The sequence below is a fragment of the Leptodactylus fuscus genome, chromosome 7 (genome assembly GCF_031893055.1).
Source record: "Leptodactylus fuscus isolate aLepFus1 chromosome 7, aLepFus1.hap2, whole genome shotgun sequence".
In the NCBI taxonomy this organism is placed as follows: domain Eukaryota; kingdom Metazoa; phylum Chordata; class Amphibia; order Anura; family Leptodactylidae; genus Leptodactylus; species Leptodactylus fuscus.
Genome location: NC_134271.1, coordinates 104,869,391 through 104,884,932, shown reverse-complemented (window position 1 = coordinate 104,884,932; position 15,542 = coordinate 104,869,391). Strand labels below are relative to the sequence as shown.

Genomic DNA, 15,542 nt, shown 5'->3' with positions numbered 1-15,542 from the left:
CATCATCATCATTATCATTGTTTTATTGGGTGTGTTAACCCAGTTGTCTGTATTACAAGTCCATTGTCATATTGTAGTTACATGTTGTGTTATACTATAGAATGTACTATAGACTTCGCCGGCTTTATCATCTAATTCGTGTATCTAAAAAAATATATTTGTGAGTTTCACTACATGACATTTTTTGGAAACCAGTTCAACATATTATTTAGGTAAAATTGTAATAAAATTACTTTATTATAGGTACTGGAGGAACAGCTAAAAGCAAAATCCACAGGGATTGAGGAACTGGAGGCAAACAGAGTGGCAATAGGAGGGGAAAGTGGTTCCAGTGAGGGGGTATTGACAACAGAAGCCCTATTTCAGAAGAAGGACCAAGTTGCTAAACAGGTCAGTATATGTCATATGCGGGAGGGGGATTCTCTAAAGTCTTGTTGGTTTTGATTAGCCAATGTTTTGGACTGTGCCGTGATTGGTTAATATAGTCTTTTACATGCTGTATATAATATAGCAAAATATTTGTCTTTAACCATGTACGGTGTGACTTATAGGTTGCGGAGCTGAAGACATCTACCCTCTCTGTGCTAGAACATTGGAAAGATTATAATGATAACTATGGGCAGGTACAGAAGATGACTGTCAAACTGCAATATGTTCTTGACCAAAGTACAACTCCCTCTCCATCGATGAACTCTCTGAATCAGCGGCTAAATAGGTTACAGGTGTGTATGTACATGGGCCTATTGACGTGTCCTGCTTGTGCAATTATATATAAAAAAAATTAAAAGTAGATGTGCATATGTTCTATGTAGATGAAGGGTGGGCTTTTAGAATAATGTTCACTAGCCTCAGGTCCAAGAAATCCTTGTCTGGCACTCACACAATACTGCCACTAAGTATCATGCACTGCCTATATAATACTGCCATATAACAGTGCCATAAAGTGGCCAATAACAGGCTGTAAAGGGACTAAATAATACCATGGTGGGGATTCGTTTGACTTAATCGTCAGTTAAGAACAGGTTGTCCAATGGATGGAATGTGGTGGTGGTCCCATGATCACAATGTGACTTCTTTTTTTTCTAGCATGGGTTGCTGTGTAAATAGGTGATGTTTCTCTGCTACCCGCCGATACTATTTGAGAATTAGCATGTAACCCCCTCTGTTCTTCTGTCCTACCTCTTTTGTGACATCATAAGGTCCTGGTACACATAGTGTTATGAGTTCCGCAGTGTTTTTGTAGAAACAGGAAAAAGATATGGGTACAGACAGGTACTAGACATGGGTGACAGCATTAGCAATAGCAGATTTTGATTCTACTTCCATGACTACCTAGCTAAAGAAAATGCTGGAGATCCTCGGCCATGCTGATATCCCCAATTATTGTTAGAGTTTTATAATACGGTCATTTGGAATGATAGGCCTTTGGTTTACTGGCTATAAGGGAAATTTACTTTTACATTGTAGTCTGAGTTTGCAATGTAAATTCATGTAAAATCATTGACTGGACCATTAACCTAATACTGAGTGATCATCTTCAGTACTCTATACCTGATAATGTTGTTACTGTCTTGTAGGCCATACAAGAGGAAATGGAGCAACATGAAGAAAAATGGAGCCGACTTCGAGTTTCTTTGAGTGGATTGAAACCTCTGTGTAGTCAGTCAGCTATGGACATCCTGAAAAAGGAGTGCAGAGAAATTCGTGACAGGTCAGCACTTTCTGGAATTATACGATTATAGTATATATGTAGTAGCATATCCTCTAGTGTACCCCATGCATTGTCAGCTCAACGTGTACCCTAAAACACGTGTTAGTTATTTATTTCCATATTCTTCCCTTTTGTGGCCACACATACAAATTCCAAGTAGGTTTATTCACTGTCGGTATAAATATATCCATTGGTTGGAATCAATCATTATTGGCAATCATCACCCACTTGTAGACAGCATACAAGGTGTACTCATAGCAGGTTAGCCACCGCGTATCACTGGTGTTTAACCCATTGAAATGGATGAGTTTTCCAATACACATGCCGCAAGGAGTAATAGACTGCTATGATGCAAGCAAAAATTCAGAAAAATACACTGATGAATTTCCTAAACAGATTTTCAACAGTTTGAACCCCCTGTGTGCCCTATAGATAATTTATATACCAACTTAATTCTCCCCGGCTTGCTGTGACAGGTGGACCCTTGCAGGCGCGGAACTATCTGAGCAACTACGATCAGCTAAATCTTTACTACAGGAGTGGAAGGATTACACTGGATCATGTTTGGAGCTGACACCACATATCGAGCAAGTGGAAGAAAAGTGTGAACAACTCTTATGTGCTAAACTTTCTGAAGACAGAGCCAGTGACACCTTGGAACAAAGGATCCAGGATCTAAAGGTAAGAGGATGTAATAAATACAAACTGAATGGAATATATGAAACTACTGTAAGTTGGAAATAGGTCAAAGGAAATTAGTGGATAAAGGGGACACTGGATCACACTCTGTATTGGCTTCATTTTCAAGGCGTTTATTAAAGAGAACCTGTCTTCATGAAAAAGCTGTGAAATCTGCAGGAAAGTTATAGGGCAGGAGGCGCTGAGCAGATTGATATGTCTTTTTGTTGGATATGTAGTATAAGTTGTCATTTATCCTTTGATTTTTCTGTTCTTTCTGTGCTTAGAAGATATAAATGAGTCCAGTGGGCGGAGCTATCAGTGATTGACAGCTATCTCTGTATGCATAAATACAGAGGGGATGTCCCAGTCAGTGATAGCACCGCCCACTGGACTCATTTACTGCTTCTAAGCGTTTTCATGGTAGCAGGTTCCGTTTAAATTGAGGATGTCATATTTTTAGGAAAAGGGGATAATTTAGGTGTAAAATCCATTTCTTTTTGTGATTTGCAAGTTTATTTTGCATAGACACTCTTTCCTGGCTCGTCTGGCTATTATTAGGATATGGTTAGCAGAGCCAATTCCTTTGATAGAAAGTATGTTTAATTTAGTTACAGAAAACTCTGAAATAGAAGATGATTATTTTATGATAACAAGCAGGGTGAGGGTTGTTAAAGCCTGGAAATGGACTTATAATGGACTTTTATTCTTACTCTCTGTTTCTCTATTTTGTTCTCCCACTGTGGATATGGAGTTGGAGTCATTCTGAGGATAATACGTAATATGTTTGTAATTATCTTTATGACTGCTCATTGTTGATGTCAAGAAAAAGGGTATAAATATTATTTAAAAAATACTGTAAATGCAAATTTTAGCCATAAAAAGTCTAGTTATCCACAAATGTTTTGTAGTGCAAGTTTTTTTTTGTCTTTTGTTAGTTTTTTTTTTCCTTTACTGAATTTATTTTCTCTACCGTCTCCCTATGTCTCTTCATGTTGTATTGTGTTATTAACTCATTAACTTTTAGCATCTGTTTTGTCCAAAGGTCCAAGTGGGGCAAATTGTCTTTTAGTCTAAGGCCTTATGTACCATCCTGTAGCAAAAGGGGACATTCAAATGGAGTTTTCATGTGCTGATTCTGACACGGAATTCTCGTCAGCATCCACGAGGAAATAAAGCCTCCCATTGACTTCAATGAGTTCCGTTTTCTGCGCGAAACCCATTGAAATCAATGGGAAATAAAGCCTCCGATTGATTTCAATGTGATCCGTGCGGAAAATGAAAACAATTGAAGTCAATGGGAGGCTTTTTTTTCCGTGCGGATTCTGACGCAGATTCCGCGTCAGAATCTGTGTAAAAATACTCAGTGTGAATGCCCCCAAAAGTGCTGCAAGAGAAACCACAGACTTTCTGCTTCAATAATACCTATAGGGAAACTACCAGTGTTTCTGTAGGTATAATTGACGTGCTGCAATTTCCAAAATCGGTTGTGATAATCACATCATCTCCGCTGCACGTATTTTACTGCAGTGTGGAGATGGGATTCGCTAGAATCCCATCTACTACACAGTGACTGTAAAATGCTGCATTTTTCTGCAGCGTTTACACCACGTGGACCCCCAGACTTTTAGAAAAATTAGACTAGACTGTCTTAGGCAGCATTCACACTGAGTAACGCTGGCGTTTTTTGTGCTTATTTTTGCACATAGCGCCGCGTTAACGCCGCGTATAAGCCGCGTTTGCGCCGCGCTATTTTGCGGTCGCGTTGCATGGCGCAAACGCGGCATTAACGCGGCGCTATGTGCAAAAATAAGCACAAAAAAACGCCTGCGTTACTCAGTGTGAATGCAGCCTTAAAGTGTGCTAGAATCCATTTTTTTGTCAGAATTTTGGAGCAGTTATGGTACACATTGTTGAGTATTAAGCTATGCCCCTTTTTCCACTATTTCATGTCCCTTCTTGGGCAAAACAAAAAAAAGAGTCTACAGCGCAGATTAAATGTGTTGCAACGTAGGCTAGTTTTGTACAAAGTTGAAGTAGTGAATCTCCTTCATTGTCCTTTACTGGCCAAGATCTGTAGCATCCAAAACATGTGGTGTACAGTGCTCCATGAAATAGGTCAGAGCAATTGTCTTAGCAGTTGTAGAAGGTGTTGCTGTTGCAAGAAGATATGTATTAAAAAAACTGACCACAATTTTCATTCTGGTGTAATTGTTATTATTATTATTTATTTATATTAATCCCATGGTGCTTTACATTTGGATGTAATAAAGGGTAGACTAACAGCCAAATCAGCAACAATGTGTAAATGTACATAACGCTAGGTTCACACCTGCGTTCGGGTCTCTGTTCTGTGGTTTCCGTCTTCTTGTGGTTTCCGTCTTCTGCATGCAAGAAGACGGAAACCACAGACCGGGTCCGGCCGTGAGCGGCGGTGAGCGTTTTATGCTCTCCGCCGCTAAGCCGTTTTTTTCAATCAGGACACAGAGTACTGCATGTCCGACTCTGTGTCCGGATTAAAAAAAACAGCTTCGCAGCGGAGAGCATAAAACTCTCACCGCTGCTCACGGCCGGACAGCTTTCAAACACATTCAAATGAATGGGTGAGAAAGACTCCTGCAGGTTTCCGTCTTCTGCTCTGTTTTGTGCAGGAAACGGAAACCTGCAGAACGGACACCGGGCGCAGATGTGAATGAGCCCTAAAACCCATTACCCATTGCCATGTTGTCCAGCTGAAGTTGAAACTTACTGGATAGATATCAGTACAAAATAAGGCAGAAGTTAATCCAAGTAGTTGCTGAAGAAGCAAAATTCATACTTGAGAACCAATGCCAAACAAAACAGGAATTACTTCAAGCAGATATTGATACTGGATTAAGAACTAGGATGCTCAATGGAGCTTTCCACTTGAACTACTAGTTGCATCTCCTGTCAAAATGTGCAAACAACCAGTAGAAACAAATGCCATGGCAAACCGAAATCTTCTGTCTCATGGTGTATCTCCCTTCTTCACTTGTAAATTGTCTAAAAAATGTGGCTAGTTGTTAGGGAATAGCCAGATGATAATTTCCCAGAAGCTGCTGGCGAACCCTGGGGGAAGGGGCACAAGGAACAGTGAGCCCTAAGCTGAAGCCCCCAACTGACCCTTCCTATTGCCAGACCCTATCCTAGGTAATAGGCGACAACCACGAAGACAGTCCCTCCCTGTATAAGTGATACACAAAATGCAGACAAGACGTACAACAACAAAGGGAGGTCAGCTAGCCAGGGTTCGGTAACAGTTGAGCAAAGCAGTGCCAAATCAGAGTCCAAAAGAATAATCAGTAGGGAAGCCAGAGGTCAAGGATAAGAATACAAGTAAATAAACAGCAAGAGATACCAGAAGCAAGAGGCACCAGTGTGACTGTGAGCCAAGACTAAATAGGGGAGGAAGAACCCGCCCTGAACCTGACAGGAAGGCAGGCTGTCAATCACAGGCAAGACAAAATCAAACCACTGAATGGACAGAGGCAACAAGGGCAGAAGACGGGTGTGGTGCAAATCCAATTACAGAACTAGAGCCGTGTTCACACAGTGCAACTAAAAACTTCAAGCAAATTATCAAACTGCACACGCCTCCTGCACCGCAGCACGCGAGCAGAGGGTGGCGCAGAGGCCCGAACAGGCAGAGATGTTACACTAGTAACCCATGGGAGTATCACTTTAAGCATGATGGGCACCTAAGTCTAACAATTTATGAGCCATATTATATTTTTGGTAGCATTAGCAACCATACTGAGTGCCATCTGGAGCCTTCTTATGTTTGTATATACATAGATAGATATGTAGAAAGTGATCATTTTGTGTAAGGTTATTATTATTCTGCTTGATTATATGTATTAGTTAGAGTCTCAAGCTTTATTCACATTCCCGTAAATCTCTGTGGAGGTAGCAGAATAATTCCCGTCATGTATTCCCACTGACATGGCCGCTGCAGACTGGTCTCTTGTTTACAATCTCATCTAAGCCTCGGCAGCTGGCAGATCTAGACCAGGTCAGCTCAGTCTCAGACATTCGTTTCCCTGAAAGCCTCAATCATCATCTGTAATCTGTGCCGTGGGTTTTTTGTGCCCATCATTCTAGCTTCTAAAATTAACTCACAGCTGTAATACCCAGATGTCACACAACGTCAGATACCCATGATAATGAATCTGACTTCAAGGGACAGACTCCATTTTACTCCTGCATAGCAAAAAAAACGCAACGTTTTACAGTCCCTGCAAAGTGCATTCTGGCTAATCCCATCCACACATTGAAGAAAGAATTCTGCAGCAGAAAAGCTGAAATGTCAATTATACCTACAAAAACAATGGCATTTTCCTTATATGTATGTGAAAAACAATGCAGGAAAAAACATGATGCGTTTCTGCCACAGTCTTCTTTGCAGCGCTTTTTTGCTCCGGCCTGCTACATGGGGCCTTGGCCTTAGACAGTTTCAGAAATGTGCCCATAATATTAATATTGTTTTCTCCATTGAAGTGAATGTAAAAAAGGCAAAAAATCCAAAAAACAGAAATAGGGCTTGCTATGATTTAAAATAAATATATATTTTTATATATATATATATATATATATATATATATATATATATATATATATATATGCCCATGAAATAAATGACAATCTGTAGATATAGCTGTGCTCTTGGTGTCCACAATAGTAGCTTGCACAAGTCTCATCACAAATTTTCTAGTCCTGAGTGACTTACAAGTTTGTCTAGTTAGGAGACCAGTGGCGTAACTTGAGGGGGTGCAGAGGGTGCAGTTGCACTGGGGCCCAGGAGCCTTAGGGGCCCCATAAGCACTGGCATCAGTACTGAGATTGCAGCTTCCATCTCCAAGCCAAGGAGCCCCACAGATTACTCTAACCACACTAAGGTGGATTAAACTCCTTATCATCTGTAACCATCACTATCAAGAATTCACTGTAGGGGTGAGGTAGGGGGCCCCGGACAAAGATTGCATCGGGGCTCACAAGACTTTAGTTACGCCACTGTAGGAGACATTTTGGTATCCTCCACCACAAGCCAGAATGGGGAGCCGCTCTATATAAACAGTTCCCAAACTGGCAAATGCCAGAAGCAACCAATCAGCTGTTTTGTGGGTACCATTATAATATGTAATATTAAGGCATAAATAAGTGAATAGAGCAACATCAGTCACATGAAATCATTGCTATTATTGCTATCCATATGGATTTATGCATTGAACCTTCAGCAGCTGGTCTACTCTGTGGAGGTCCCTGGGCCCAATTCTGGGGGACCCCACTCTGTTTTTTTGCAAAGAAAGGAAGCCTTGTGTGAGTAACATGTATTGTCCAAATAATACAATAAGCAATGTCATATAATACACAAAATAACATCTCCCCAATGCCAAAATAACAAAACTGCAGGGTCCTAATAATATTCACACATTTACTAAACAGCAGAGCCCTGTTCCTGGGTTTCCAAGGCATGTATCAGAGGCACAGGGAGACAATGGTAAAAGCCCTGGGGCATTACTTTCCTATAATCTGGTGCGGTTTATCCTTTTTATGGATTCTCGTTTCTGGGAAATGCATTGCTACTGAAGATGAGATGAAATTATTAGCTTTCTCTCTGTTCCTTCTGATTAAAATCATGGCTGTTTTGTATTTGTTTGGTTCAGGCACTGGAACAAAATGTGCAGGCACTCAGGGCACACAACCTGCAGGTTTCTGAGCTATCAGACAAGGTGTTGCGACAAAATCCTGCGGCCACAGATGTCATTCAGTCGGAGAGACAGAACACTTCACACAGAATAGCCCTCTTGGAGAGAAGAGTATCTTCAAAGGCCGCAGAGCTGAAGGTATTAGCAATTTTTTTTTTTGTTGTCCACTTAAAGGCACAAAACATATCCTACAGTGACAGATATTAAAGAAGAAGCAGAACCGTCTGCACCAGCTAGTATAAGTGAAATTTGCAGATCTCAATCCTGCAAAGAATTTCAGCTTATTTTGGACCCGAGCTGATCTTGGCTGTTAGATGTCGGGTTATCTAGTTTATGGAGATATAATAAATGCAGTATTGTATAATAGATATGGGGTTGCTCATATAATAGCTTAAAAGATGACAGTCTTCTAGGCAGAAGTGGTTGCAGGATTTATGAAAACAAGTTCCCAAAGCTAAGTGAAATACTCATAAATGGATATTTTTCCCGAAAATAGCACCATCTATATTTTTAGCTAAGCATTAGATTGGATGTATTATGAAAGCGTTCCTGTTTACTAAAGTACTTGGAACGGATCCTTGATGTATTTATCTGTATTTCTAGTTCATTCAGAATGAAGTTGAATCCTTCAGGAGTGACCTAGATAAACTCCAGTCACGCATCAAGTCTTCAGCCGATGTTGTCAGCCATGTATATCATACTGAGCAAGAGAAGGAGGAGAGATCAGAAGTGATCAAGGTAAATGTGTATGGATTAGTAGGAAATGTCACAAATACAGAGATTAATATTATAAAGGGTTCAATGGCACTTTGGGATTTACTTTGGGATCGGTGAGGGGTCAGACCTCTGGGACCCGTCAATGAGCACAATAATGAGGTCATGACATCCTTGCAAGTGACTTATCCCATTCATTGTTTATACAGGCACATCCCATATGACCGCTGTGAATTGTATTGCAACTTGCCCTATTTAGTTCCATTTAAAGGGTACCTGGGTTATCAATAAAAGTTCAGATATGTGCAGGCCAAGCTCCTGATAGGCAGTCTGTTATGTATAAGCCTTCATATATCATGTTTGGTTGCTGTTAATAATCAAATTATGGCTGAAACACAGTTTGCATGTGTCTCTCAGCCAGCGGGCGTGTACAATAAGGAGAAGTTTGCCCCCCTCCCCAATCCATTACTGATAATGTTCTGTCATTCTGTCAGGAGTAACTGTACAATTCAAACAAATACCCAAGAGAAAAGCCCAAGTGGCCCTAATATAGGAGATCCAGGAACAGTGGACTGTAAGTACAGGGCAAATACATGCAGCCAAGCAGATAAAACACAAGAAACAAGAACTATCTAAGGCTGGGTTCACACAATGTATTTTGGCTCGTAATTTGGCACGTAGACGCCGCAGGAGCTTTTGCGGGCTGTATACGCTCCCATTGATTTCAAAATAGCAAAATAGCGCCACGTATACGGTCCCGGCTCCCGTTGAAATCAATGAGAGCGTATACGGCCCGCAAAAGCTCCCGTGGCGTCTACTTGCCAAATTACGAGCCAAAATACATCATGTGAACCCAGCCTATGAGCACAGTTAGTAAAGATGCTTGCTGGCTGGGACTAATATCCCATTTGGAATCACACAAGTAGCCAGAAGTACATACAAGTACATAGACAACTTTTCTTATATTGTAAGCTGTGAGATTTGCAGGATCCTCAGTCTTTTGCACACAGCAACAGTTTGCAGACTTGCCTGTGCAGGCCGTGAACAGAATCAACCATTTCCCCCTCCATTCACCGTATCAAAAGAGAAAAGGACTGTCCCTTACCCTTACTGAGATATGCAAGACGTTTTTTATGCAGAAACCATATTTTTAATAACAGTGTATTACGTTTTGGTCCAGAATCACATGCTCTATGAAATGAGACTAAGGCTTGGTTCACAGTAGCGCTTGGTTTCCATCCTTCTGGTCCACATTGGGACCTGAAACACGGAAACCATGTCCACCTAAAAAAGCGGTTACCTGAGGGATCCCTCGGACCTCATAGGCTATAATGGGGCCCACTGGGTTTCCACTTGGTTTCCGCCAATGTTATACTGAAATAGGCGGACCCAAAGTCCTGCTTGTACTGCTAAGTGTAATCTGTGAGAGAGTCTCCTGAATGCTAGTGTGAACCTAACATAAGTTATCTGAAAAGTTAGTGGCTATATAAGCTGCAGCACTAGGCACAAGTGTAAGAGTAAACATTGAAGACACAAGCTCCCTAGCCCCTTCTATGCACAGGTCATCAAGGGTCCCAGAAGTTGGACCTCACCAATCAAACATTTGATAAGGACAGTCTGTCAATGTCCCAGAAAACCCCCCTTAAGTATCCTTCATAATTTTATGTGTCTGTTGTATAGAAGCATCTCCTGGAGCTCAGTGAATTGACCTCTGATGTGGAGCGTCTGCATGAGGACATGTTCACACTTCCCCTTGATGATCATACTCAGATGTCACTGCAGAATCTGAATCGAATGTGGGCTAAAACAATAGCAACAGCTCTGGAAGATTGCAGGTCAGTGCTGAAATGTGGTCATTATATAAAATTTTATGCATGGAGAGATGTCATTTTTGTTCTTTTCACAAAAGATCATTTTCTTTAGAAAGAGAATGTCTGCAGTTTTCCTTCCTGAATGCACTGTATCTGGTACTGCAGTTCAGCACCTGTCACTTAAAGTGCTGTCAAGGAGCCTTCTCTTTACAATTAGATATGAAGGTTTCTGCAGGGGTCTTCAGTAATGAAATATAGATAGGACATCCTCCAGCCACATGTGTTGCCTCTTATGTCAGGGTGGTCAACTAACTTTTTTCAGCAGATTGATTCTTAACTTTGCACAGCAAAAGTTTTCAAGGAATGTCTCTGCCAGATTGTAACACTTCCTTGATCTACCTGGTTGCAAGATTTATTACTGATCGAGCATTTATGGAACCAGCAAGGACACCAGCTTCAGCAACCTGTGAGCGTGCAATATCTATAGGCCCAGCTGCATTTGTGGACACATGCTGCAGGATAACTTACTGAAGCTGGATACGTCCATGCCCAACTGTATCTCAACCGATATCCAGGCTAGAGGCTGCTCAACAGTGTATTAGAGCCTCTCAACTATCCTTTACTGTAATATATAAATATATAGATGTGCAGACCAGTTTTTACAGTCTATATTCACCTATGTGCAGGATGCTATAGAGTACTCACTAGGTGATGATGACATAGTGATGGCCATATAAGTATTTGCCTTAGATAGCACTCATGCTCTGCTGATGATTCCTGAAGACAGATGACAATATGACTTACCACTGTAACTACTAAAAGCCTTTCACATGGAAGGGTTTTTGGACCAATTATTGGAAACTATCTTGGGCCATGTAAAGGAGCCAATGATCTCCCGACAAATACGTATCAGTATATGTTTGTTTCGTGATCATATGGTTTATGCAGACTGTATAGAAATTAACCCTTTGTTTATACCCTACATTAGATGATTAGAGCATGTAAATGCAGCCAAAGAGTAGGCAATGATTGACAACAAATGTTCATTGAAATGTCCAGTCCCGATAAATGTCCCATTCATTTGACCTGTGTAAGATTCTCGAGTGCCTTTTTCCGGTAAGGCTATATTTGGCCCAAAATTGTTGTTTATCTCAGTTGTATGTTGCATTTGATAAAGTAGCAAAGAGCAGATAGAACTTTCCAACAAACTTGTGACTTCTAAGTCACCTGAATTGTCCAGAACACTTGAGTATGAACTCTTTGTATGTATTCTATTACCGTCCTCTATAGCTCTTAGGAATGACCCTGTTTGGTTCCTGCAGCTCAGAATAGAGAATGTTTGCTATTACAGCACTTTCTGCACACAGACACAGCTTGGTTTTAGAGATTGCATGCAATAAAGGCAATTGAGCTTAATGGTAGAATGAAGCTCTGGTGACATAAAAATATATTGTTTCCAGGACCGAACTTATTTCCTTTCTATGACTGAAAAAATGGAAATTTAGATTTAGTAAATGTAAATCTTCACCTTCGAACAAGTCCTAGATATTATGGAATTATATGATGAGCAATACACTAATATGTATCCATTATCCAATTCATGTAATAGAGTGGGGCCGTACTGTGAGTACCATCAGTGTCCCTGAAGGCTCCCAAAATTTCTTGTAGACTTTGTGTAGCCTCAAACAAAATTTGGTCAAGTGCCAATTTCCGTTTTATGGCAAGTGCTGACACGGAGTATTGATAAATTACAGCATTTGCAGATGTAGGAGGAGAAAAAAGTATTTTATAAAATATATACAACCCTTTTATATATTGGGGAGTTCCCCTCGAGCTGTAGCACATGTCAAGACCAATACATTGGTAATAATTGACCAGCCATAATATCTTATTAACAGGCAACATCGGATGATTGAGCTAGAAAAAAATACCTTCATCCAGAATTACGAGACCTGGATATTGTGTCTGGAGAAGATGGAGGACAATCTGACAGAGGGAATCGCAGGAACGTTTGAAGCCCTGAGAAAGCAACAAGAAATCTATGAGGTAGATGGCGTCAGGAAACTAGTAGTCGGTACAGGCAGAGAAACATCAGAATGTCACAGATGGGCTGTCAGTCTATGTAGACCATGTGTATTCCCATTATTGAGTATGTGTAATCATTACTGTTATCATTGTACACCCAGAACATATCATCTAACAGCTTGTTTGTAACTTATCCCATTGGTAACAGATCCTAGTGATTGGTTACAAAGGGGGATGTCTTCTCCTGGGGTCACTAGAGGAACTTCTGTTGTTTTGATGGGCCAGTCCAACCCAGCTCTGTTTTTTTTGAAAAATGCCAAAAGTGCTATTTTTGATCAAGCCAGACGTGGATCCAGCAGAAGAATCCGAACTAGTGGCATGTTTTCAAAAAACAGTATGTGTGAAACCACCCTTATATGACTTATAGTAGATCTTCGGTTTCAGATTGGCACGTTCCTTTTGAACAGACTGCGATGCTCAGGTGTGTGCTGTTTCCTCTTCTAAGGCCTTTCCTCGTCACATGCTTGCTTTACAGTAGTTCAGTCCCATTCAAATAAATGAGACTGCGTTGCAATACCAAGCAGAGATGCTATAATATGTATGGTACTGTACTTGGTATGCGGTCAATAGGTCACATTGCTCGTCTGAATGCCGCAACCTCTTCATACAGATAGTCAGTGGAGGTTCTGAGAGTTGGACCCCACCTTTCTGATATTGATAACTTATCCAAAGGAGTAATGTTATAATCCCAGAAACCCTTTTGCCTTATAATGATACAAAGATAATATGGTTTACAGGATGATGCAATGGTTACTCTGTTAACAAGGCGCACTGGTCAACAAAGTACTGAAATTGTAGCCTGAGCAACATCTGCATGGAGTTTATACATATGTCCTTCCTCGATTTGCATGAGTATAATCTTGATCCTCTGGTTTCTACCCTCACTCCATAAACATACTTACATGTGATTTCACGCACTGCATTTTGATAGTTTTTGATGGTTTCTTTTTTTTTTTTTTTTTAAGCTAAAGCCAAAAGTGGAATCAAAAGGAATAGGATAAATAAAGGAAACACTTATACTTCTCTTTCCTGCTGGAACCCTTCTGGCTTTGGCTCAAAAAAATCTGCATCTGCAATGTCTTTTTTTCCATGTGTACCCTCTGACTTGTAAAGTGCTACGGAATATGCTGGCGCTGTATAAGTAAAGTTATTATTATTAATATTACTCTGTGTGAAACCATAGGCAAATTTTCTTTTATGTGTATGAATAGATTGCAAGTCACAACTGAAGCCAATGACTGATGTGAGGCAGAAATTCAGTGTTAAGAGTCCAGGATTTAGAGCAACTGGTGTATATGTAAAAGATAAAAAAATATCTATTCATCTGTCCCTGGAACTCCGTTGTCAGACAGTACTAGACGATGGATGACTTACAGCTTAGCATCATGGCTAGGCGGTGAGAAACGCCCCTCTGCGGTATATAAAACCGCATGTGCCCGAGGACACGAAAGGTCCTCTTTAAGTGCTGTCCTCTACCTCAAGTAGTAAACCGATATATACACTATTACTGTATATTATATAAATGAATACATTCTTTTTCAGAGGCTTCAAGCTGAAATCACCATAAATGAGCACATCTTACCCTCTTTTGTTACTAAAGCACTGAGTGTCTTGGAGTTGGAAGATGAACAAAACAGGTATCTAGTATATCTCCATAAGATGGCTACTTCCAATACAAGTTATATTTCTTTTTCTATGGGTAAATAAGGATTCTTTGATTTTTGCAGCCAGGCGTTTATTATCTCGTGTTCTCCCTTAGCATACATAATACCTCATACATTATTTTTATTGATTTATGTATTGAATTATTTATGTTTTGCATCGACTTGTAACTTACTGTATGAGTATACATATCTGCCGGTAATTGTGAGCTATATTGTACAATTTCTTACATGCAGCACAATAGACATGTGACAGTGGCCCTTTACAGAGGGGAAGAACAGCAATGTAAAAACTGTTTGTTATCCCTCAGAAATGAGCTTATTCTGAAGCTGACGTCCCTAAAAGAGAAGTGGCAGAGCGTGATCAGACTGGTGCAGCAGAAGAAGAAGGAGATCAGTGGTCTTCTCAAGCAGTGGTGGCACTTCAGAGTCTCCAAGCAAAGCCTGGAACAGCACCTACATGACATACAAGAAGCTGTATCTAGTGTCCACCGACAGAAATATCATAGTTTAACCAACACTGAAAAACTGATGTATGACTTTAAGGTAGGTACTTGCAGGTAATGTAATATGTCTCATAGCAATGATTAAAATGGAGCCAGTTCTGGCACTGGTCAACACTTCACCCCTAGGAACCTGGGACAGGAGAACTTAATAGTAATAGGTAACAGGTTTGCTAATGTTTTAGCGACTGTGAGGAGAGGATCACTTCATCCTAGTACAACAAGGGTAAGTTCACACCGGGTTTTTGGACCGGAACCTGAGGTGGAGGCCGCCTCAGGTTCCGGTACAAAATACGGGAAACTGTGACTGGATGCCGGTGCAGTATACTGGCATCCAGTCACGCACTCCGCTCCGGATTAGACCCAAATGAATGGGCCTAGTCTGGAGGGCGTGTCTTCAGGTAAATGTTGCGAGGTGAATTCACCTGAAAGAATGAGCATCTCACTTCTTTTTCCAGGAGCCGGAACAAACTGCTCCAGGAAAAAAGAACTGACCAGCTCCCATTGATTTCAATGGGAGACGTCTTTTTGGTCAGGATTTTAAGGCGATACGGCCTCAAAACCCTGACCAAAAAACCCCGTGTGAACTTACCCTAAGGGATGCAGTCAACCTGGTCACCATCTTTGAAAGAGCCCTATAGCAAGAGGCAAAG

General features: G+C 40.8%; 1 protein-coding gene across 2 annotated transcripts in view; it reads left to right on the top strand.

Moving 5' to 3' along the window:
- Positions 1–15,542, top strand: part of SYNE2 (spectrin repeat containing nuclear envelope protein 2) — a 232,528-nt gene that overhangs the window by 183,024 nt on the left and 33,962 nt on the right. For both annotated transcript variants that reach the window (XM_075282716.1, XM_075282715.1), the window contains exons 84-93: positions 244–390; positions 552–722; positions 1,578–1,711; positions 2,188–2,392; positions 8,074–8,253; positions 8,719–8,853; positions 10,510–10,664; positions 12,539–12,686; positions 14,268–14,362; positions 14,698–14,932. In XM_075282716.1, coding sequence (XP_075138817.1) covers positions 244–390; positions 552–722; positions 1,578–1,711; positions 2,188–2,392; positions 8,074–8,253; positions 8,719–8,853; positions 10,510–10,664; positions 12,539–12,686; positions 14,268–14,362; positions 14,698–14,932 — 1,605 coding nt within the window. The remainder of the gene's footprint in view (positions 1–243; positions 391–551; positions 723–1,577; positions 1,712–2,187; positions 2,393–8,073; positions 8,254–8,718; positions 8,854–10,509; positions 10,665–12,538; positions 12,687–14,267; positions 14,363–14,697; positions 14,933–15,542) is intronic.